Source organism: Myotis daubentonii, chromosome 16, assembly GCF_963259705.1.
Source record: "Myotis daubentonii chromosome 16, mMyoDau2.1, whole genome shotgun sequence".
Taxonomy (NCBI): Eukaryota; Metazoa; Chordata; class Mammalia; order Chiroptera; family Vespertilionidae; genus Myotis; species Myotis daubentonii.
The window spans coordinates 57,419,220-57,441,583 of record NC_081855.1 but is presented as its reverse complement, the minus strand read 5'-3'; the positions used below and the strand labels follow the sequence as shown (position 1 = coordinate 57,441,583).

The 22,364-nt window shown below is 57.5% G+C and overlaps 1 protein-coding gene and 1 non-coding gene across 3 annotated transcripts; one reads left to right on the top strand and one right to left on the bottom strand.

Moving 5' to 3' along the window:
* The first annotated feature begins 7,581 nt into the window (after window positions 1-7,581).
* On the top strand, window positions 7,582-7,653 carry TRNAQ-CUG (transfer RNA glutamine (anticodon CUG)). Its single transcript has one exon. It is a non-coding gene; the product is annotated as a tRNA-Gln (tRNA).
* Window positions 7,654-7,939: 286 nt separating this feature from the next.
* On the bottom strand, window positions 7,940-19,366 carry NARF (nuclear prelamin A recognition factor). Of its 2 annotated transcripts, XM_059671611.1 has the most exons (11): window positions 19,208-19,366; window positions 17,855-17,935; window positions 15,464-15,607; window positions 14,546-14,678; window positions 12,709-12,843; window positions 12,460-12,578; window positions 12,078-12,207; window positions 11,384-11,447; window positions 10,557-10,694; window positions 10,117-10,274; window positions 7,940-9,388 (listed from the first exon to the last, which is right to left on the bottom strand). In XM_059671611.1, exons 1-11 carry the CDS (start codon window positions 19,232-19,234, stop codon window positions 9,147-9,149), a joined length of 1,371 nt encoding a protein of 456 aa, XP_059527594.1. In that variant the 5' UTR covers window positions 19,235-19,366; the 3' UTR covers window positions 7,940-9,146. The 2 variants fall into 2 exon arrangements, with proteins under 2 accessions (XP_059527594.1, XP_059527595.1); XM_059671612.1 differs by lacking the exons at window positions 17,855-17,935; window positions 19,208-19,366 and adding an exon at window positions 16,181-16,222.
* Between the last annotated feature and the right edge of the window lie 2,998 nt (window positions 19,367-22,364).

Sequence of the window (22,364 nt, the reverse complement as noted above, 5' to 3'; positions counted from 1 at the left end):
GGACACGCGCGGCGCGCTCGTGCGGCGCCGGGCCGCTGACGGACGGGCGCGCCCGCCTATGGAGGCGACGCACGGCAGTGGGGCTACCGGCGGCAGCCAATGGCGAGGCACGTCGCCCGGCGCTGCACGTCCCGCCGCGACGCCCGACGCAGGCGGCTGGGCGGCCCGGAAAACCTGGGGTGGAGCTGGGTGGCCCGGGAGCGGGGCGCGGCGCGCGGCCGGCGGGGCGGGGGCGAGGGCGAGGGCCGGGTCAAGGTCGTGCGGGCGGCGGGGCCGGGGCACCTGCTCGGGGGCAGCGGCTCCGTCGGGTCGGACGCGCCCGCGGACGCCCAGGGGCTGCAGCGCCCGTGGCCTCTGCTGTGTCCGCAGCGCCTCCAGCTGCGGGCACGGCCTCCTGTGAACCAGCAGTGACCGTCGGAGACCATCCAACACCGACGGCTTCCACGTCGTCAGGTTTCCCCGCGTCACAGAGACGGGCAGACGCCCCACATCCACAAGGTCGTGGTCCGGATGCTCCGAAGTCAGCGGAAACCCTGCAGGTGCACGTGGGCGCCTCGGACACGCTGCGGACCAGAGCGCAGCACCCACGGCCGGTCCTGCGGGCGCCCTCCGTGCAGCTGGGGGCGGGGGGCTGCCCTGCAAATCGGGGACCCTCCGAGCACAGCGGGGACCCCCGTGCACGACGCACCTCTCGTTTAGGGGTCAGGAAAGCCACGCGGCTTGTCCCAGGAACCACGGGCTCCAAGTGCCTCCCCCGAGTCTAAGCCACAGCCCGTTGCCCCTCCCGCTCCGCCGCGGGGGCACGTGGGCCCGGAGGTCCGCGCGAGGAGCTGTCACTCGGCCAACGTGGCGGCCGCTATCGCAGGGCGGGGCCCGCGGTCCTCGCGGTGCAGGGTCTGCCGGTCCATCGTGAAGAACAATTAGGACCAAAGGACACAGTTTAAGTTCGGAAGGAGCTTCGTGTGCGGGGCGCTTGGAGGGGAAGCTGGGCTTGTGCTGAGCAGGAGAACGTGGACCTTCTGGGCGAGCTCTGAAGGCAGGAGCGAGGGCACCGCGCACAGTGTGTGTGTGTGTGTGTGTGTGTGTGTGTGTGTGTGTGTGTGTGTGTGTGTGTAATCTCATTCTGAAAGACACGGACATTTAAAAAAATAAACATTTAAAATAAATGGAAATTAACGCGTCCCTCTGAATGTAACACTTGTGTGTATTATTTGCCATAAATGTGTTTGCAATTATAGTACAAATTCCTAAGCGTTTAAACTGCTTTGAACCAAAAGTATGGCAGAATGTCCTAGATAGGGGGAGAAAAAAACAGCAGTTTTATTAAATACTCGTGTGTACATTGGAGAGGTTTTAGGTGGTGTAGAGAAACCCCTGATTTAAAAACAATACACAATTTAAAAATAAAAATAAACAAAAGCAATACACAACTGATGGAAAAGAAAGAGCATTCGACTGGGCCGCCGTGGCTCAGTGGATGAGCGCCGCCCTCTGAGCCAGGAGGTCAGGGTTCGAATCCTGGTCAAGGGCACATGCCCGGGTTGCAGGCTCCACCCCCAGTGTGGGGCGTGCAGGAGGCAGCGGACCCATAATTCTCTCTCATCATTGATATTCCTCTCTCTCTGTCCCTCTCCCTTCCTCTCTGAAATAAATAAAAATATATTTTTGAAGGAAAGAGTATTCGACTAAGCATAACCAATGTCTCCAGGTCGCCGTTGACAGAGCGACTGGGAGGTATGTTGTCCCAGCTCCCACACCCGGGTGCTCTGTGCCCTGCTTTGTGCTGAGGGCACAGCCCAGGACATGCCCCACTCCACCTGGCTTTTGGGAGCTGCGCTGAGATACACTGATTGATGGTGTTTGGAGCATGTGTTACCTGCTGTTAAGAAACAATACGAGCCTACTGGAAATGCTCACCTACTTTAGACATGTTTTCATCCACGGAGTGTCTGCCACCTGCAGGGAATGGGCGTGTAGCCTTGCGCTAATGTATCTCAGGTGTATCCTTACTGTGGGCACACGGCACCTGGATAAAAAGATGGGCAATGCCAGGCCCTGTGCAAGTGGGAATGGTGAGGACCTCACCATTCTCAGAGGGAGAAGAGTCGCCGAGGGCTGGGACAGGCAGAGGCTGCAGAGCAGAGGCCGGCCTCCCACTGGGCCTCCCATCCATTCCCAGGGCTCAGTGAGCTTCCACTGTACACCAGCACAGACCAGGGCTGGACACACGGCAGTGAGCAAACCAGGCAGCCATGTCCTGTCAGCGTGGAGTCGCAGTGTGTGAGGGAAGGAGGACCAGAAGGAAGCCAGCATGTGGAGCCGTGGTGACGGAGGGGAGAAGCAGTACCAGCAGATACTCCGGAGGCAGGTGGTGTCGCTGTGGGAGCTGCACGCAGACGTGGAGACCCCAGACCCCAGTTTTACAAAGCGTGCGGTTTCTTTTGTTATTTATTTTTATTGATTACATAGAGGAAGGGAGAAGGAGTGAGAGATAGAAACATCCATGATGAGAGAGAATCATGGATCAGCTGCCTCCTGCACACTCCACACTGGAAATCGAGCTCATAGCCCTGGCAGGTGCCCTGCCTGGAACCGAACTGCGACCTCCTGGTTCATAGGTCAATGCTCAGCCACTGAGCCATGCTGGCCGGGCAGGGCATGTGGTTTTATCCAGGAGACGTGTACTGAGCACCTGACACATGCAGACTCAGGTGCGGGAAGAGAGCGTCTGCCTCGGGGTGCGTATCTGGCTGGAGGACGTGGGAATACACAGGCAACGCATGCTGTAAAGTGGGGTGAGGAACCAGAGATGGGCAGGAAGGTCGGAGGAGGCATGTGACCTGAGCCCTGAAGGGCCAGAGCCAGGGACCACAGTGGCATCTGGGCAAAGAGCAAGGACAGTGGCCCTAAGGCGGGAATATACTCATCCTGTCGTGTCCACAGCAGGAGAAGCCCGCGAATGAGGGCGGGAGCATCCACCCAGGGAGCGTTTCGAGGGCTCGCTATACACTGGATTCTGCGTTAAGTGAAGTGGGCGTCCCCAGTGAGGAGTAACATGATCCAACTTTTTAAAAGATGATGTCGAAACCGGTTTGGCTCGGTGGATAGAGCGTCGGCCTGCGGACTGAAAGGTCCCAGGTTCGATTCCGGTCAAGGGCATGTACCTTGGTTGCGGGCACATCCCCACTAGGAGATGTGCAGGAGGCGGCTGATCGATGTTTCTCTCTCATCGATGTTTCTAACTCTCTATCCCTCTCCCTTCCTCTCTGTAAAAAATCAATAAAATATATTTTTTAAAAAAAGTAAAAAATAAAAAATAAAAAGATGAACCTGCCCGGCCGGTGTGGCTCAGTGGTCGAGTGACAACCTATGAACCAGGAAGTCACGGTTTGATCCCCTATCAGGGCACAGGCCCGGGTTGCGGGCTCGATCCCCACTGTGAGGCGTGCAGGAGGCGGCTGATCAATGATTCTCTCTCATCATTGATGTTTCCATCTCTCTCTCTCCTTCTCCCTTCCTCTATGTAATCAATAAAAAATATTTTTTTAAAATAAAATAAAAAGTACATCACAATGGAACTAAAACCAGCCACGGTCAAAATAACGAAGGAAATGAATTATGATTGCAAAGAAAATATGATTAATGAAAATGACAACACAGAGATGGAAGATAATTGTGAGAACCAGGACACTCCTAAACAGGAAGCAAGAAAGCAGAAGGAAAAGCAAAGCGGAAGGAAGAGGATGGTAACGCAGGACGGACGCACCGCTGGGGCCAGACTCCACTGGCTTTGAAGCATGGAGGTTTCATCATGCCTGTCTCCCCAACACTATGTAGTGAAAAATTCATGAGTTCAAAGTTGTGATCCCAGTTACAGAGAAGCAACTAAAACACACACCAGACCACAGAGATGATTCTCAAAACACTGGGAAAGCGTTACCTTTACCAGGAAACCTGCCCGGTGGGGTGGTTCACCTATTCCATGAGTAAAGGCTGCTTGCATTGTTCTGCTTGTGTTCGGTTTTCAACCAGACAGACAGCACTTACACCAGACAGACTTTCAGATCGGTATCTTCAGAACCCTCAGAAGTCACCAAATCTCCACAGAGCACCGCGCGGTTACCTGGGCACACAAACCATGTAAGAGCACGCGGGCTCCTTCTCAAAGGGCAGGGAAACCGGCAGAAGGGAAGGTGAGCGAATCACAAAAAGAAAGCAGTTCCCATTTCTTCCGGATTTGACATGAAACGCTGCTACCAACAATGACACAAAGTTGCCCGGCCGGCGTAGCTCAGTGGTGAAGTGTCGACCTATGAACCAGGAGGAGGTCAGGGTTCGATTCCCGGTCAGGGCTCGATCCCCAGCGTGGGGCGTGCAGGAGACAGCTGATCCATGATTCTCTCTCATCCTTGATGTTTCTCTCTCTCGCTCCTTCACCTTTCCTCTCTGAAATCAATAAAAATATTTTTTAAATAAAACAAAACAAAAACAATGACACAAAGCTCATAACTAGCCACTCTGAGGCCAGGGGAGATTGCAGACCAGGCCCTGCCAGACCCCTGAAACACCTGCAACCCCCTGGCTCTTACAGGAGAGGTTTGGCCAAATCGGATAGCAATCCTAACCGTTTATGTTGCATTACTAGGAAGAATGCAAAGCTGACCGTCTCTTCTAAAGTATTAATAAAAATCAAAATGCGACCAGCCCTGCAAAGACTGAATTATGTCCCTGTTCACTCTATCAAAAGTCCTATCAGATCATTGCCACATCAAAGTCTGCATCCAAAAAATTAGGAAAAAATATATTAGAAGTGTGCCAGGCAGTTAATTAGTAAAATGAATTGTTTTAGTTAATTGTGTGAAGTTATGGTATTGACCGGCTTTGTAGACGTCACTGTTCTTATTCTAATCAATCTCCATCTTTGTATCTAATTTCGTACTTTTTCTCTTAAAAAGGGTGCTCCCCAAATCCACGATTCTCATCATTGATGTTTCTCTCTCTCTCCCTCTCCCTTCCTCTCTGAAATCAATAAAAATGTATTTTTTTAAAAAAAACGGTGCTGCAAACTGCACAAGCTTGAGGCCTCCTGGCCCCCGAGCGGGACAAAAGGTGGAGAGGACGTCGGAGCCCTGGCTCCTGGGCACCTGGACACCTGGGCACAGGGACCCGCGATCGGGGAGGGCAGGGAACGCGAGGGTGCCGTCTACACGGTCCTGGTGGTCAATCAACGGCCCACGAAGGGCGGGCACCCTGAGGCCGCCCCGTCCCTGGATCCCGACCCCTCTCCTTCCGGCGAAGGCGCCCGCTGGCTCCCAGGCCTCGCGCCGGGTGCGCATGCGCAGACGTGGGCGCTCCGGCAAGGGCGGGGCTGCAGCACGCCGGCGCCAAGACAATGACGTCCGCGATCGCACGTGACCTGGAGCCCACGTGACCGCCGATGGCCGGGGTGGGCCTCGCACCTGCGGAGCACCGCTTAGCTGGTCCCGAAACGGAGAAAGGCACGTGCGCCATGTCCCAGCGCCCGTCGCGCTGTCCGCTCCATTCTTCGCCTGCGATGGGTCGGGGCTGTGGGCTCTCGGAACCCGCGGCGCTTGGGTGCGGGGTGAATATGCCGGCCGCTGCCTGCGGATCCTGGGCTGAGAGCTGAAACGGGGCGCCCTCAGCTTACGCAGTTGGCAAAGTGCTGTTCGCTTGGCTCCTGTGATTCACTTCTAGGTTGTCGGAGGAATAAGCTCCGGCACTTCTTTCCAAGGCAGCTGCCTGCGGATGGAGAGGAGCCGGAAGGAAACTTGGTTTCTCCGGCCAAGGCCCGCTGCCTGCCGCTGTCGCTGTAGCCTGTGGTTTGGCCAGGAGCGGTGTTGTGTAGGGTGCCATGACCGCGGGTCCTGAACAAAAGCAAATACTCACGGGCTGGAATGGGGCTTCTTCCAACGCGGCCAACCTCCCGCGTCCCTCCCCAGTCCCGATCATGCACTGGTGGGAAAGGATCGGTGAAGTCACCTGCCATCAGGCGGCCGGTGCCCTCTCCCCCGCAACCAGAATTGGGATTTACTGTCGGCCACCAAACATGTAAGCAGGCGTCACAGCCAAGGCGGGCTTGGTGGGGGGAAAAGGAGTCCATGTTGCCAAGCCTGGGCCTAGCCTCCTTCCCTGTCTCCACGGCCATTTTGGTCTGAGGGTTAAACAAGCATCATGAGGGTGGCTGGAGAGTCTGACCGGCATCTGCAGGTTATTTGTGCATGATTGAGCCTTCCTGCACGGGAGCCCTTTCATGTGCTTTCACGTGGACCATGAATCTTCTCAAATCCTGGGCCTGTTCCGGAGTCCGTCCATAGACCTCATCGGCCAGGCTCTTGGCACTAATCCTCCAGCCTGGTGTTATTGGGGCCCCGCAGGGGGGCCCCCTTCGCCTGTAACTGCATGTATGCCTGAATGCCTGGATTTCTCAGACTCAGAAGATACCCTGTACCCTGTGGTGGAGATCCAGGCTCACAGACAGCCCTGTGGGTGCCTTTCAGGGAGCTGCACCCCCATGGCAACGGCAGGTCTGCCCTGAAGTTCAGCCCAGGGCCCCCTGATAGCCGCTGGCTGTGTCACGGGTGCTGCAGAGGCCCCACGGGCTGGCTGTGCCTGGGCCTTCACGTCAGGTCCTCCCTTCGACGCCCTTGGCAGTGGTACACCTGGGTTATGGTTGTTTCCTTTGGCCCTCCAGACCCCTCTCTACCTTTCTCTTCCCTAAAACCGACAGGAAGCAGAGGGCAAAAGAGCCGAGTGCTGTGTGCCTGGGGAACCCGGCGAGGAGGAGAGACATGGAGGGGGAAGACAGGCTCTCCCCAGCTTCCTCCTGCCTGGCCTGGTCCACGTGCTCCGCTGAGAAAGCCTCGGCTCCTGGTGGTGCCTACACATCAGCTTCAGGTGCCACAGGGTCCGGGAACTGCTCCCAGGCCTCGGGATTCTGACCACTCGTGGCTGTGCCTAGTTTTGAGGCGCTTACCACCCCTATTGGCTTCCTTTAACCCTGCTCACTAAGGTCGTTCATTCAGTTCCTCCTGGCTGATCCTCATAGTTTGACGCCAGAAGTTTCCATCTGTTTCTTTCTCCTGGTGCTTTTCTTGGTTCAAGGGGGGGACACCCTGCTATCTACTACAGTAGCTCCATGGACACTTTTTACATGAAAAGCTTCCACACAAATTCAGATTTTTTTTCCTCAAAGATTGATATCCAGAATGTTCTTAAGGGAGTTTCTTTTTTGAAACTGCAGTTTTTCCAGTTATAAAGCTGGACAGCAAGATTTCTCAACACTTTAATTGTAAGCAGTTTTGTAAGGAAGAAATGACACCTGCCTGGCCCTGTGGGCCCTGCCCCGCTCGGCTGCACAGCAGGAGGGCGCTGTCTCTCAGTCAGTCACAACCCACACCATGTGCAGCAGATGGACAGTGGGGTGAGCTGGGCCCATAACCCATCCTCTGCTAGAAGGTAACCTGTTTTTCAATACCAACCCATAAGCCAGCTCAGGCTCAGCCTTTGAACCCTCCTATTCCTGTGTCCCCATCAAAATGTGTAGGGCCCATAGCAGTGTCTGGTTCCATGGTGTAATGGTTAGCGCTCTGGACTCTGAATCCAGCGATCCGAGTTCAAATCTCGGTGGGACCTGTGTGTGCCTTTTGTCCCCCCCCCCACCCCCCCTCCACTGAACAGTAAGATTTCTTAGAACTTATATTGTAAGCAGTTTTGTATGGGAACATGGCTTCCCCTTTTGTTTCCTCCTCCTTTGTCCCCTCCTCTTCCCCCTCAGCCCCCCTTTTCACTCAGGCCCAGGCCCTGGGCCAGCTGTTGGCTCAGGCAGTAAAAGGTGAGAGCACGACTCCATGAGGTGGAGCCCAGGGCACAGGCGGCCCTGGCTGGGGGGACAGCAGCTTCATTCACCCAATGCCCCACACCAGGTACTTCAACTGTTTATTCCGTAATCAGAAATGGATCTACATCACTGCAGAGGATGAAACCCCACTGTAAATAGATTGAAAGCAGAAAATAGATAATTTCACACAATGTCCCGGTTATCAACCCAGACGGGTGCACAGGTACAGTAACACATGAATGAGGGAAATCTAACAGGCCGAGGGTTCAAGAAGGTCGCCCACATGGTAACAAAATCCAAGTGCTCTGGAGACCAACACCAGGCCGCCACAGGCCGCACTCCACAGGCGGCCCTGACGTGCACGGGCGCTGGGCTCTGTGGTGGCTGCGGATCTCTGTGTCGTCATCTGTGGGCCAACTGCTCTCTTCCTTCTCGTTTAGGGCGGGCGGCACGTGAGGGCAGAGCACGCTGTGTGGAACGCAGAGGGCTCCCTAGAGCAGAAGGGAGTGACCAGGCCCGCAGGGGAGAGGCGGACACAGAGGACACTATCTCACCCAATTGTGCGCGGTTTGGCCGGCCTTCATCTGCCTGACTCCACCCAGGGAGGGACCGAGCAGGGTGTCCGCCTCTCCATTCTCCATCCTTCCGTCTGTGACACCTGTGACCCTCACCAGGCCTCCCCCAAAGTGAGTTCAGCTCAACCCCTGAATGTAAAAGGGCACGGGGAGTGGGGCCTCCACTCGTGCCCCCCAATTCCCAGCGACGGGACCTGGTCTCAGGACGGCGGCCACAGCTGCAGAACGTAGATCCGTTTCAAGAAAAGGCAGGAATGCAGATTTTCGTATGAGCCCCCATTCCAAAAGGTGGCAGTTTATTCGCATTGTGGCAAAGACACCTTCAAGAGTAACATAAGTGGGTAAAGTCAGGGCCAAACCGGGCCATTTCCTCATCCAATCTCTCTGAGGCGCGTGGACAGAACCAAGTCTCAGCTCTTCGCAGGACACCGGCGGGGTTTCTTAAGCCTAAAGGACAGTAGTCTAACTCCATTCTTGTTCTTTGGGATTTTTCCATCGTTGGATAAAAGGATACGTACATTGGGGCAATCCTTCTCTCGAGATACAATATTCCAGTTGCACACGTATGAGGACGACAGCGCCCCTCGGAGGGAGCTGACAGATGGGGAGCAGGGAATTCTGAAAACCAAAGCGATGACAGAGACACTAAGCCTTTCCTTCACGCGTCTGACACCCCTCCTCAGGCGCCTGCAGGCCGGGCGCCTGCTGGACCTTTACCACTTGATGTCCCGGCTGCTGGCAGACTGCCCTGGGCCCTGGTAGGCGGTGTGCAGGGCCGCCTGGGCCCGGGGGGAGTCGGCCCCACCCAGCCACTCCTGGTACAGCTCCTGCACGTGGGCGCTGGTCTCCGGGGGCCGCACCGGGATGGCGGCGTAGATGCCTTCCATCTGCCGCAGCAGCGCCCTGTCCGCACGCCCGTCCTCTGCCTGGGCCTGGCCCCTGCCGCTTAGGCATCCTGAAAGACACAGGCGGGAGCTCTCTCTCCCTCCTTCCGTCCTGCAGGGAAGGGGTCCCGGGCAGGAGGGGAGTGCACGGTGGCCCGAGGCCTGGGGAGCCCTGTCCTAGGCTCACGGTCTGTGGCCCCCGCTCTTTCCTGTTTCCACGGCCCAGGACACGTCTTTACCTGAAACCACAATAATCCGCTGCCCTTAGGCCTGAGGGCTGCGTGCTCACATCTGGATTCGTCTCCCTGGAACTCACCGAACCAGGAGCAGACAGCACGAGCAGCCGTGTCCTGGTGTCGCCCACCCGCCCGGAAGCTTGGCCTCCTGCACGGGAGCCGCGTCCTCTCAAATGCCTTAGGTGATGTCATGATTCACAGGATAAAAGTTCATTTAAAAGAACCTGAAGCACTTTCTGCCCTGGCTAGGCCTCTCTCCACCTCTCCCGCCTTGTCCGAGGCAGAGACTCTGCTCACTTCCCAGCAGAGCCCAGCGGTGGGGCAGCCCAGCTCTGCCCCAACTGTGTGGGTGCTGGACACCCCTCCTGAGGCCCTTCAGGGGCCCCTCAGCCTGGAACCACGGTTTCCAAGGTGACGTCCGAGTACCTGCTCTTTCTCACGAGGTGGGTGTGAGGAAAGGGAGGTGCCGTTGTGTCATAACAACGAGGGCAAAGCCGTGGAGACCGAGAGGCTCAGGGCGGGCGCGGAGGGACCGCTCCCACGACGCTGTGGGCGAGTCTTACCCCCGGCGCAGGCCAGGACCTCCACGAAGTGGTAGGGGAACTTGCCCCTCTTCAGCTTCAGGACCACGTTCTGGATGTTCCGAAAGCCGTACGCAGCCGCAAAGCGCAGCAGCACCTCTCCGTCCCTTTCCAGGGTGACCTCCTGGAAGTCTTTGTTCCTGTAACACAGACACAGGGACTCTGGCTGTCGAGTCCACTTCAGCCGCTTGTCATTTCCACTCCGAGTCGGGAAGGTCAGCAAAGTAAACGTCTGCGAGTGAACGCAGGAAAGGCCTTTGACCTTGATGGTGGAGACACGCTACAAACAGGACAGCCCTGCCCCAGCATGCACACAAACACGTGCACGCACATACACACACACGCTAACACACGCACACACATGCACACCAGCTCTGGGGAATCTACCCTAAAGGCCGTGCTGACCGTACGAGCAGACGCACCTCAGGCTGCGGTAGGTGAGCGCCCCCACGTCCTCGTTGAACAGCTCCTTGGCCGCGTGCCTGAAGATGTGCGCCAGGTACCCGTCGGAGCTGGCACCCTCGTGGCGCCTCACCTCCTCCTCCTTCACGTCTCCAAACCTCGTCAGGCAGAGAAAAGCGACAAGAATTACAGCAGATTTCACAGTGTTATGACCCGGGGCCGCCACATGGGAAGTGAGACCCTTCGCCAGCCCTTCAGCTCCAGCAGGACCCCATCAGCCTGAGAGGTCATCTGTGCCCACCAGGCTGCAGTGGGCTGTGCTCAGCTGCACAGGCAGTGACTTCCCTTCGCTGCTGCACGTGCCTCAGGGCGTCCCCAGAACCTTGGGCTGGGGGTCCTGGGACTCTGAGATGGGCTCGAGAACACGGCTGCCTGAGCCCCACCAGGACAGGGTACATGGTCGGCCTGGCTCCAGCACAGGCTGTGGCCATGGGCCCTCGAGTGGCTGAGAGTCTGTAAACCTCAGTCCAGCTTCCCACCAAGGGCCACACACAGTCCCGGTGCCACTACAGGCAGGACGGCCGAGTGGCCCAGGAGTGCTCTGCAGATGCCCCGGCCCAGGACACGGTTGGGGTCACCACTGACCACAGAAACCCAGCCTGCTGCCCTGGGTGCAAAGGGACCCAAGGAACCTGCTATTTCCCTGAGGAAACTGCCTGGGGCAGGCGCCACCCTGTGCCCACGTCTCAGCACAGCCCCTAGTAAAGCAGGGAGGCCCTGGGCCCTGTCCCCCCAGAGTCCCCACGGAGGCCCATCCACAGGCGGCCTCCCTGCCAAAGCCACTCACAGAGTATCCACGAGGGCGTCGTCCGCGGACAGGTCACTCTGCTCCATTAGCTGGACAATTTCACCTACAGACAAGCGAGAGGCGGGGGGCCGCGTGGACACCACACGTCCTCAGGCTGTTTCCAAGGTTACCTTCTTCCCCACAGGAAATCCCAGGTCAAGGTGACCTTGGATGTTGTCCCCCTCAGACAGCGGGGGGCCCATCTCAAGTGCAAAGTAACACCAATAAAATGCAAAGCGCAAATGAATGTAAGAGAAGCTATATTCCTCTTTCTGCTCTTGCAATGAGGGCTCTCTGCAAACAATCCATGTGTTTGTTTCCAAGCGGAGACTCTGTGACAGCCTCAAAGGGAGGGTGCTGCATTCCCGAATGAGACCAACTGGAAATCAGAGCCACTGGACTCCCCTCTGCACCCGACTCACGCTGCCCTGACTGACCAAAGACGCCCTTGCACCCCAGCACCGGGCTCTGCGCAGGCTGCGGCGACGTCCCCACAGCACATGGGAAAACGTCACTCGTGCCCCCGCGCAGGCTGGGCTGTCAGAACGCCATGGTGAGGGGGGACTGCCCCCCACCGCCCTGTCTCCCCCTCAGCCTGGGCCACGCACGTGCGCACGCTGGCCGCAGTGCTGCCCTCTTCACTGTCCTGGGTCCTGCCAGAGCCCCCCCCACCCCGGCCCTGCCCACCTCTCACCTGAGGTTAACACGCAGTCAGCACCCCGGGAACTAGGCAGAGCTGTGGGAACATCTTCTCGGAGGGCCTCCAGTTTCTTGTCATAACACGGGGCCACAATGACATGGAAAATCTTGTCTGGGGACAGGTTCTGTGGAGACAGAGCGAACTGTCAGGCTGCGGAGAAGAACCCACCCAGCTGCCACCCTGCCCGGCCGCCTCCTTGGTGCCCAGCTGCTCTGGGTGGAGCCCCGTCTCCCACAGACCAGCTCCTGCTGCAGTCGCCGCCCCGTTCCCACCAGCTCCGCCCGTGTCTCCCTGGCTCGCCTCACTTCCTGTCCGTCAGCCCCATGGGCAGGCCCGGCTCCCCACTCGTGCTGACCTCGGGAAGAGGCCGGCTTACCTGCCGTCTGGCGAAGTAATCCTTTACCAGAGAGCCCATGATCTGCTGGGGAGACTTGGCCGTGCAGAGGTGGGGCGTGATGGGGTGACCCAGCACGCGCTCCGCATATCGGACCCAGCCTGGGGAGAGACCGGGGCTGCGTCAGTTCCTCCCGGCTGCTTCCCGTCCCCACTGGGACCCCGAGCTCCCGCGACCCTGTCCAGCCTCCCCGGAATGTACGGCGGAGCCGACTGCGGCCTGGGGGCTCACCAGGGCAGGCGGAGGTCAGCATGGGTAGCCGGGGCTCCTCCTCGCGGTGCTGGCGGTACCGACGCACAAACTCCTTCTGACTCTCCAGGATGCTGAAGTCCGCGGCTATCGTCATGTCGAAGACATAGTGCACCCCTGCGGGAGGAGGGCCTCAGCTCACCCCCTCTCAGTCCCTCTCCGTCTGGGCACGAAGGGGCAAGCTGAGCGGATTTTACAGGCTTCCCTCCTGGGCACTGCAGTCACCTCGGCTCTCGGCTCCCTCACTGATCGCTAAGTATAGGACTGCACTTTTTCTAAAACAATAGCACGTTTTTCATAATAAAATACCTACTCTCTCCTACTTCCTGTCTTTCTCCCTGCATCTTATTGTAAGCACCTCACCGTACTCCTCACGTAAATTAACGGAATATTACAAGGCACTCGCAGCACACCGTCTAAATAAATTTCGGTCGGTAATGATCCTTGACATCTTTAAAATAAATAAAACGAGCAAACTAGCTGAGTACACCCTTATGATGATCTTAATTTTATGTTGATTTTTAATTAGCTATCTTTTTCTTAATAAGTTTTCTTACTATTGGTGAATAAGCTTGAGACAAAAGAATGTATTTTCAATAATTAAAAACAAATTAAGCAAATAAATTTAGTATCTACAGCCAGTCTAAATCTTAAAAGCAGCCAGTTATTCTTAAGAAATATAGTCTGGCTCAGTGGATAGAGTGTCAGCCTGCAGACTGAAAGGTCCCAGGTTTGATTCCGGTCAAGGGCACATGCCCAGGTTGCAGGCTCGATCCCCAGTCGGGGGCGTGCAGGAGGCAGCCAATCAATGATTCTCTCATCAGCGATGTTTCTCTCTCTCTCTCCCTCTCTGAAATCAACAAAAAATAAGTAAAAAATAAAATAAAAAATATAGTAAATATTCTAAGTGTCATCGAAAACCATTACCTTAAGGAATCAGACCCACAGTGAATACCTCTCCCTTCATTATCACAGTAACAAATCATGCCCAACTGTTTGTTTTTAACGTCCAAGGAAGGCCTTTCGCTCTGAGATCAATGGCACCTAACAGCTCGCTCTGCGGTGAAACAAAGCACACCCTCGGCTTCTCAGAGGGAGGAGGGCCGCGCAGGAGCCCGGGCTCGCGGCGCCTGCTGTGCGCCAGGAGCAGCCAGGCACGGGCACCCCTGCTCGGTCTGGGCTCATCTCGTTGTCCGGGTCCCCAGTGCACTCACGTCTTTGAAAGCTACTGCGGGGGAACGGAAGCTGCTCTTTGGCAACCGGCTCAAGTTCTCCCTGCGGAGCCTGCCCGCTGATGGCTGCAGGGGGGCCGGGAAGTCTCCAGGGGCGGGACCGTCCGGTCCGACACCAGCAGATAAGGGAGCCCTCCTGTTGCTGGGCAGTGCCCTCCGGTGCGCCTCTCATCTGAGTCCCTGCTGTGCTCTGGCTGCTGCCTTTCCTGCTTCACATGAGGCCGCAAAGGACAAAGTCCGCTGCCTCCTGCCGGCTCTTCAGAGCTCCCAGGAGACCAGACACCACTCCCTGCAGCCGTCACTCCCCACCACACAGATGACCTCAGGGGCCCCGAGAGCCAGGGCAACAGCACACGTGACCCCTGGCCACCCTGTCCAAAGCCGGCCACTCGCCGCTCCGGGAGGGGCGGTCCGGCAGTAATGCAGCACCCGGCTGCACGGCAAGGGGCAAGTGCCACCGCCCGCCGTGGGTCAGAGGCAGGGTCACAGACCTCACCGCCCCGAGCCCCGGGAAACTGAACTCGGGATAAGAAAAGGCAGTCACCAGCTCCCGCTCTACATTCACGCCGACACCACAGGCAGCTCACCAAGGCTTTTGAGGAAGCCGCAGAGCCTTCTGGATGCATCGGTGACACTGAGGCTGAATTTAGCAGCAAAATAAGGCAGAGACTGAGGACACACGGACACTGCCAGCACCTTGTGCTGTGAGGCATCACATTTCTAGGAGAGACAGAGAAGCAGGTCACACAGGTGGTGGGGACCATCTACTGAGATCCAGGACAGGCAGGAGGTGGGGGCGATCTTGGGCAAACACTGGCAAGAATCACTGAAGGAAAGTTAGTTAAAACATGGGACAGCCCAAGAGATTCTGTCGACTTTAAGAACACTAGCATACTGACAAGCTCACACATCTGGAGGAAAACGATCATTTTAAAGAAAAACAGACACGGAGGAGGAGGGATAACTCGACACCACGTCTCCGGGGGGAGCAGCCCCCAGCCGCACGCTGGTGGGAGGAGCTCTGTGCTCAACGACACCGTCCTCGGCTGCACCTGCCCATTCAACGCAGCGCCAGTCCAAGCACCAGCCAGGCTGCGCCCAGGGCTCCGGGCACCTGTGCTGCCCTGCGGGCCAGGGCTCGGCGCCCGGGCACAGTGGGGCAGGGGACTCCCCCGCCTGAGAACACCCCAGAGGCTGAACCGCATCAGCCTGGCCTCTGAAGACCCGAGACCTCAGGCACGCTCCCAGGGCAGGACCTTGCACGGTGGAAGCCGCCCCATGTCCGGGGAGCCTGGCCGGTGGTCCGCCACAGCCAGTGCCCCAGTCATGAGGGAGTGTGACGGGGCCGGCTGATTTTTCTCTGCGGAGGAGGGACCCTGCAGAGGGTTGATGAGGGCACGGGACCCAGGGCCAGGCTGCCTGCATGTCCCAGCAGAGGCTTCCATGCCCTGCTCTGACCCCCACCCTCTCCAGGCCAGGGTGCCAGTGCGCACGGGGCCCCTTACCTTGTTAAGGTTCAGAACACGGAAGAAGTCCTTGGCGTTCTGCTGGGAAACTTGGACTCCTTCCTCTGCGGTCACACAGCTGTCACACGCCAGGCAGTCGCTCAGGAATATCTTGGCATCGGCCAACTTATGGAATTCTCCCTTCTACGAAAGAAAGACGGCGTCCTGGCCTGACTCTTCACTAAGAACCCTCCCACGTGGTCTTCAGGGAGCAGCAGCACAGGCACAATGCAGACACCGCCCCAACACCCACGGGGAGGGAAGCGGCACGCCTGTCCTGGCCCGTCTTCCTCCCTCAGCGCCTCCTCTGCTGCCTCGGGGGCTCCTGCTCTGGGCCTGCCGTGCTCTCCCAGGTGAGTTCACCCAGGTCCACGGCACCCATGGGAGCTCAGGCACTGCACGTGCACGGGGCCCTCGGGCCTCCTCAGTAACAGGGACCCTGCTCACCTGGATGTCCAGGCTACAAACCCTGTGGTCCCCTTCGGCCCCGTCGTCTGCCCGCCTGGCACTCCGCTCCTGAGGTCCGCTGGACCCCGAGATGAACGCAAACACAAGCCATACCTCCTCTGCTCAGAGGCCCGGCCTCGAACCACTCATGGCCCTTGTCCCAGTCACTCCCTGGCTCTCACTTCCAGCCAAACTGCTCTGGGTCACCCCTGAGCCCAGAAATGCTCCCCAAGGGCCCCGCTCACCCCTGGGGTCCTCACAGGCACCTACCAAACAGCCCAGATGACCAGCTAGCATTGATGTGTTGACTCTCACCACGACATGTAAGCTCTGGGGCAGGGACCCTCCCTCTTCCTGCTGCCCAGCACCTCCACGGGGCCCCGCGTACAGAAGGTGCTCAGGACCATTTAGTGGATGAACACAGGAGCCTTCGGGAGCCTACGGGAGCATCTGAACAAACGAACAAACGCTCCTGCCAGCTGTGCATTCATTTCCCTTCAGCCACCAGCTGGTGAAGAGGCCCCGGAGGGCCTCCCGTGCGGATGGGAGCGCCGCCGCCTCCCTCCTCCCCACGTGCCTGCCCCTGGGCCGCTCCCCAGGACAGCATGCCGCACGGGCATGTGCGTGAGGTCTGAACGGGCCCAAGGTTGGCACTTCCAACGCAGTGACGGGTGGGGGTGTCCGAGGGTCTGGAGCATGTAGCCTGGCACCCAGCTGGTGCTCGAGAGACTGCTGAGCTGCACCGAGAATCCTGGCCCTGCAGAGGGGCCCACTCTGGCCACCCACCCAGGCCCCACACCCTGCCTCCCACACGGCGTCCTTCGATGCCCCCTCTGCTCAGCCAGCCGAGGCCGCCCTTCAACACATCGGATCTGTACCCTGACGGACTCAGTGGCTCCCACCACCCCTCCCCCAGGCCACTTCTGTCCACTCCTGTGTGCCTGGTGGGCTCACCCACCATTCCTACACCTCCCCTCGATTCTCACAACCCCAGAGCCCACTCCAGTAGCCCCTTCCCTGGCGAGCCCAACCTAACAGGGTGTCCACCCACTGAGCTGGCGGGGGGCCCGCTTCAGCTGTGTACACGTTATCTTGCTGTGACCAAAGCCCAGGGAGAGGGGGAGAAGTAACCCAACTCCCCGTGTCACTGATAAGGAAACTGGGCTCCCAGGGTTAGATGGCTGCCCAAGGTGACGCAGCCAGAGGGCAGGTGTGGGGGATGCAGGGCCCGGGCAGTCCCTGCTTTCTGCCCTAGACCCTGGGTGCTGGTCTCACCCCCTCTACTCACTGAGCCGCACAGTCGCCCGAGCGCAGAGCAGTGCTGGTGCACAGGGACCAGATGGATGCCCGTCAGACTGATGTCCTCTCAGGGCTACTGACCCACAGAGACGACACGCGCTTCTCCGGGGCCGCCGCCTCCCGCCTGGGAACGGGTGCCAGTACTTTCTAAGGGACGCAGTGGCCCTGACCTCCCCACTGCCGCCTCCTCTCTGCTCGCCGGGATTTAAACCCACAACTGAGCTGGCGGAGGAACTGCTAGGAAAATGCATTTACAGAGCCATGACAATGAATCACTGAACCAATTACCCACCGAAACCCCCGTTTTACAGAATGGAACTTTTGAGTTTAAAAAAGGAACTGGAGGTGTAAGCATCACACCACTGTCTCTGATAAATGACCAAGGGCGACACTCGCCTTCGTTCCCATGACAGTCTGTTCGGCTGTATTTGGGATGACCAGCGCTCGGCCCCCTTACCTGGGAGGCCGTGTGCCTCCCGCTGGAGGGCCCCGCACGCCTGGCCCCTGCAGGGGCACCGCGTTACCCACTCACGTCTCACTTCTCCTTCCTCAAAGCAAGGACATGGGCTGACATGAGCCCCAAAGGGGAGAAGCCAGCAGCTGCTGTCTCCTCCGGGCAGACACGAAACGGAAAACTCGACTTGCCTCTCCGTTCTCCTGGGCCGGACTCGGGGCATCGACTGAGGCATTCTCTTGGTCATCGGTTTTTGTTTTTTTGCTACATTCCTTGAAAAGGCACAGAAAACAGATAAAAGAACTTGGACTCTCCGAATTAAAAAATGCATACCGATTCTGTCAATGAACCTCCTGAGTGGAAATCTCTTCCAGGGAAATAAAAGCACATGTTGCCCTGGCCGGTGGGGCTCATGGATAGAGCACCGGCCCGCGGGCTGAAGGGTCCCAGGTTCCATTCCGGTCAAGGGCACAGGCCCGGGTTGAGAGCCTGATCCCCAGCGTGGAGCGTGCAGGAGGCAGCCGATCCACGATTCCCTCTCATCCTTGATGTTTCCCTCTCTTCCTCTCTGAAATCATATATACATACACACACATACGTATGTATACATGTATGTGAAATAAAATAAAAGCACATGTGCTGGCGGACACCCCCGCCCGCCACCTCACCTCACCCGTATATTCCTATTAGCTGAAACCCGGACACCATGTGCCTGGCACCAGCAGGGGAATTAGGGCCCGGCTACCTGGCCGCACGTGGACTTGGAACACAATGAACCAGAAACACAAGGGTCGCTCGGAGAAGCCGCCTCCTGCCTCATGTGAGGTTACAGAAAGCAGCAAGTGATGGAATAGCATTCACGATGCGACTCAACGGTTAGAAACACAGAACAATCCCTCTGCCCGCGCTGCGCGGTTACTGGTGTCACGGCGGCCTAGAAGCGCAGGAAGGCCGCCGAGTTACCATGGTTACACAGGTGGCGACGCGGGCCACACTTCTGGGTGGTTTCGTTACTACAAGCACTTACGATTTTTTGCAAAGTTAACAAACAACCCGAAAAACATCGTATCGATGGCTGGCTTCCAGAATGGGGTTTGCTCTGACGGCCCTGAGAGGTAACAGGTTGTTCTACTTTTCGGGGATTTTGGCTTCAAAAAGAAAAAAGCATTCTGAATGGCTGGCTCGGCGCTCCGAGAACTGGAGCCGACTGCGAAGTCCAGGGCCGCGGCGGCACTATCCGGGCCGCGGCAGGGTGAGCGCTCCTGCCCAGCCGGAGTCGGTCCAACCGGACCCAGACGGTCCCATCCCAGCGGCCCGCGTCCGACCCCGGGCTCCCGAGGCCGCGGTGACGCCGGGCCCGGAGCTGCCGATCCAGAACGTGGCGCCCGCCCACGCTCCCACGGGCCGCGCCGCGCCGCGGACGGAGCTCCCGGGCCGGCGGCGATCATCCCTGACCCTTGGCCCCCAGCCGCACCGACCCCGGGTCACGAGGCCCGGCCCCTGACCCGACCCCGACCCCCGGCCGCACCGGCGCGCGGGCCCACCTTCCGCGTGCAGTGCTCACACTTCATCTGGAGCGGGGCGGGCGGGGGCCGGCGCGCGTGACCTGCAGGAAGCACGGGGAGAGCGGTCACCGCCGCCGGCCGCCCGCCGCCCTTTGTTGGAGTCGCCCCGGCTCGGCCCCACCCCGCGGCGCCGCTCGACCAATGAGAACGCGGGGCGGGGGGGAGGGCTGGGCCCCGCAGCCAGTCGGGATGCGCGGGGGCGGGGCGAGGCCCCGACCCACCCGGTGGACGCGAAGGCCGTGAGCGAGCGGCGGGCCGCCCGGAGCAGGGAGCTGGCGTCGTTTCGGGGGGGCCCGGGACCCGCGGCTCGGCGCCAGGCACGCGCCGCCCGGCCGGCGCAGGCCCGAGGGAGACGGTGCCGCCCTGGCGGGGAGGGGCGGAAGTGCGGCCCCGGCCCGCCGCCATTGCCACCCCGCGGCGCGGCACGTAGGTCTGGCGAGGCGGCAGTGCGCATGCGCGGCGGGCCGGGCGCACGTGGTTCCCGAAGCACGAGGGCGCTGGCGCGCGTCCTAGCGGGCATGCTGGTGACTCTGCCCTCACACTTTACCAAGAACCTTTTTTTTCTCCAAGACATGGTACCACGTGTAGGGCGAACCGGAAGTGTCCAACTGATAATAATGAATGTTTTATAAAATCAGCGCATACTCTTGCAGGACAATCGGAACTGAGCATTCAGGGGAGCGTAAACAAAAGATCTCGTGGGTGTCTGTCTTTATCAAACACCAGCATTCCTCGGGAATCCCAGAACCTCGCAGCCCCAGAGGTCAACAAAATATCTTTTAAAATTTTTTTTAATTGATTTCAGAGAGGAAGGGAGAGGGAAAGAAAAGAGAGAGAAACATCAGTGATGAGGGAGAACCATTGATTGGCCGCCTCCTGCACGCCCCTCCCACCCCCACTGGGGATTGAGCCTGCAACCCAGGCATATGCCCTTGACCGGAATCGAACCCGAGACCCTTCAGTCTTCAGGCTGAGGCTCTATCCACTGAGCCAAGCCGGCTAGGGTTCAACAAGATATTTAAAGGCCCGTCCAGGTCCCAGAAACCTCACTAGAGTCTTCAGGATTTTCCCCATTAAATTTTTTTATTTATAGAATTTTGGGTGCGTGCAGCTTTTTATAAATGCATCCCTTTAATTCAGGTCTTAACGTTCTGCTTTGCTTAGATCGATGTCAGCACCTCTCAGAAGACATCTTCCATTTTCAGCATGAATAAGCAGATAATTTTGGGTAGTCATTTGTATATATTTTTGTTAATGTTTTGAAAACATAAACACAATGCCATAACGTGGGGGAAAAGCAAAGTACGGGCACTTAGTTTCATTTAAAAATGTAGTCAGTGTCACCATGGCTGGTTTGGCTCAGTGGATCGAGCGTGGGCCTGCAGACTGCAGGGTCCTGGGTTTTGTTCCTGGTTAAGGGCTCATGCCTGGGTTGTGGATCCTCAGTGGGGGGCGTGCAGGAGGGGGCCCACCAATGATTCTCATCACTGACGTTTCTGTATCTCTCTCCCTCTCCCTTCCTCTCTGAAGTCAGTGAGAATATATTTTGGGGGGAAATGTAGTCAGTGTCTAGGTTCCCCAAGCATCTCATTCTTTTTTAGTTTAAATTGGGTCTAAATAAGGTCTAATATGTTCCAATAGTCTATATTACAATAGGTTTGTGTGTTCCTTTTTAAAAATATATATTGATTTCAGAGAGGAATGGAGAGGGAGAGTTAGAAACATCAATGATGAGAGAGAATCATTGATTGGCTGCCTCCTGCACGCCCCACATTCGGGACTGAGCTCGCAACCCTGGTATGTACCCTTGACCAGAATCGAACCTGGAACCTTTCAGTTGATACCCTGGAAAATTCCACTTTGCATACTGCTATTTGCATATTCCAGCTAATTCCACCTTTTCTACTAGATTATAAACCATTTAAAGATGAAGTCTGCACCGGCATCCTACAAATATTAAATAAGGGAGCAAGTGATATCTGATTTGGTTAAAATCTTGATGAATATTGGTAATAGCAAAAGACTGGACATAAATACAGTACCGGTAGGTAGGGGACTGAGTGAGTAAGCCCTGCATATCGTGCCCATTACCAATGCACTATATGTCAGCTCCCAGTGCAAACTCCAGTGCCTGCTCCGTGGGGAGGGAGCTGACCGTTACTTTTCTGGCCGGCAGGTGTGATGTTCCGCTTTGTCAGCGGCGGGTGCCGGGGAGACACTGCAGGGGGAGGACTTTTCCTGCTGGTTGCGCTGAGCCGGGCTGGACTGCAGGCTCCTTCCCGCTCTCAGCGCTCACACTGCATGGTGGCCAGCAGCCCCCAGCGTCCCCTGGCGACCCCTTAAGTCAGTGGTTCCCAACCTTCTGGCCCTTTAAATACAGCTCCTCATGTTGTGACCCAACCATAAAATTATTTTCGTTGCTACTTCATCACTGTCATGTTGCTACTGTGATGAATCGTCATGTAAATATCTGACATGCAGGATGGTCTTAGGCGACCCCTGTGAAAGGGTCGTTCGACCGCCAAAGGGGTCGCGACCCACAGGTTGAGAACCGCTGCCTTAAGTACAAGGAGGATTCCCAGTGGTTCCTCCAGGGCAGCGCCAAGCGGCCTCTCTGCCACCCGGTGAGCCACAGCTAGTCCTCGCCAGCGAGGCCCAGATCGCGGCCCTGGGGTAGAGTGGGGTCCTCCCTGGGAGCCCCTTCATAGCCTGGGGCTTCTGCCTTGCTTCTTGCCATTCTTCTTTTTAAAAAAAGCATGGTGATGATGAGACTCTATTTTTTATTTCTTTTTAAATATATTTTGTTGATTTTTTTTACAGAGAGGAAGGGAGAGGGATAGAGTTAGAAACATGGATGAGAGAGAAACATCGATCAGCTGCCTCCTGCACACCACGCACTGGGGATGTGCCCGCAACCCAGGGACATGCCCCTGACCGGAATCGAACCCGGGACCCTTCAGTCCACAGGCCTCGCTCTTCCCACTGAGCCACACTAGCTAGGACGCTTCTGGCCATTCTCTATAGTCGTTTACTTCCCATCAGCCTCCTTGCTACAATCCCGTTAGTAAGTCATTATATTAAACTCTCTGCTCGAAGTACCGTGCGGTTCTCCCTCCTGAACGGACGGACCCTGTAA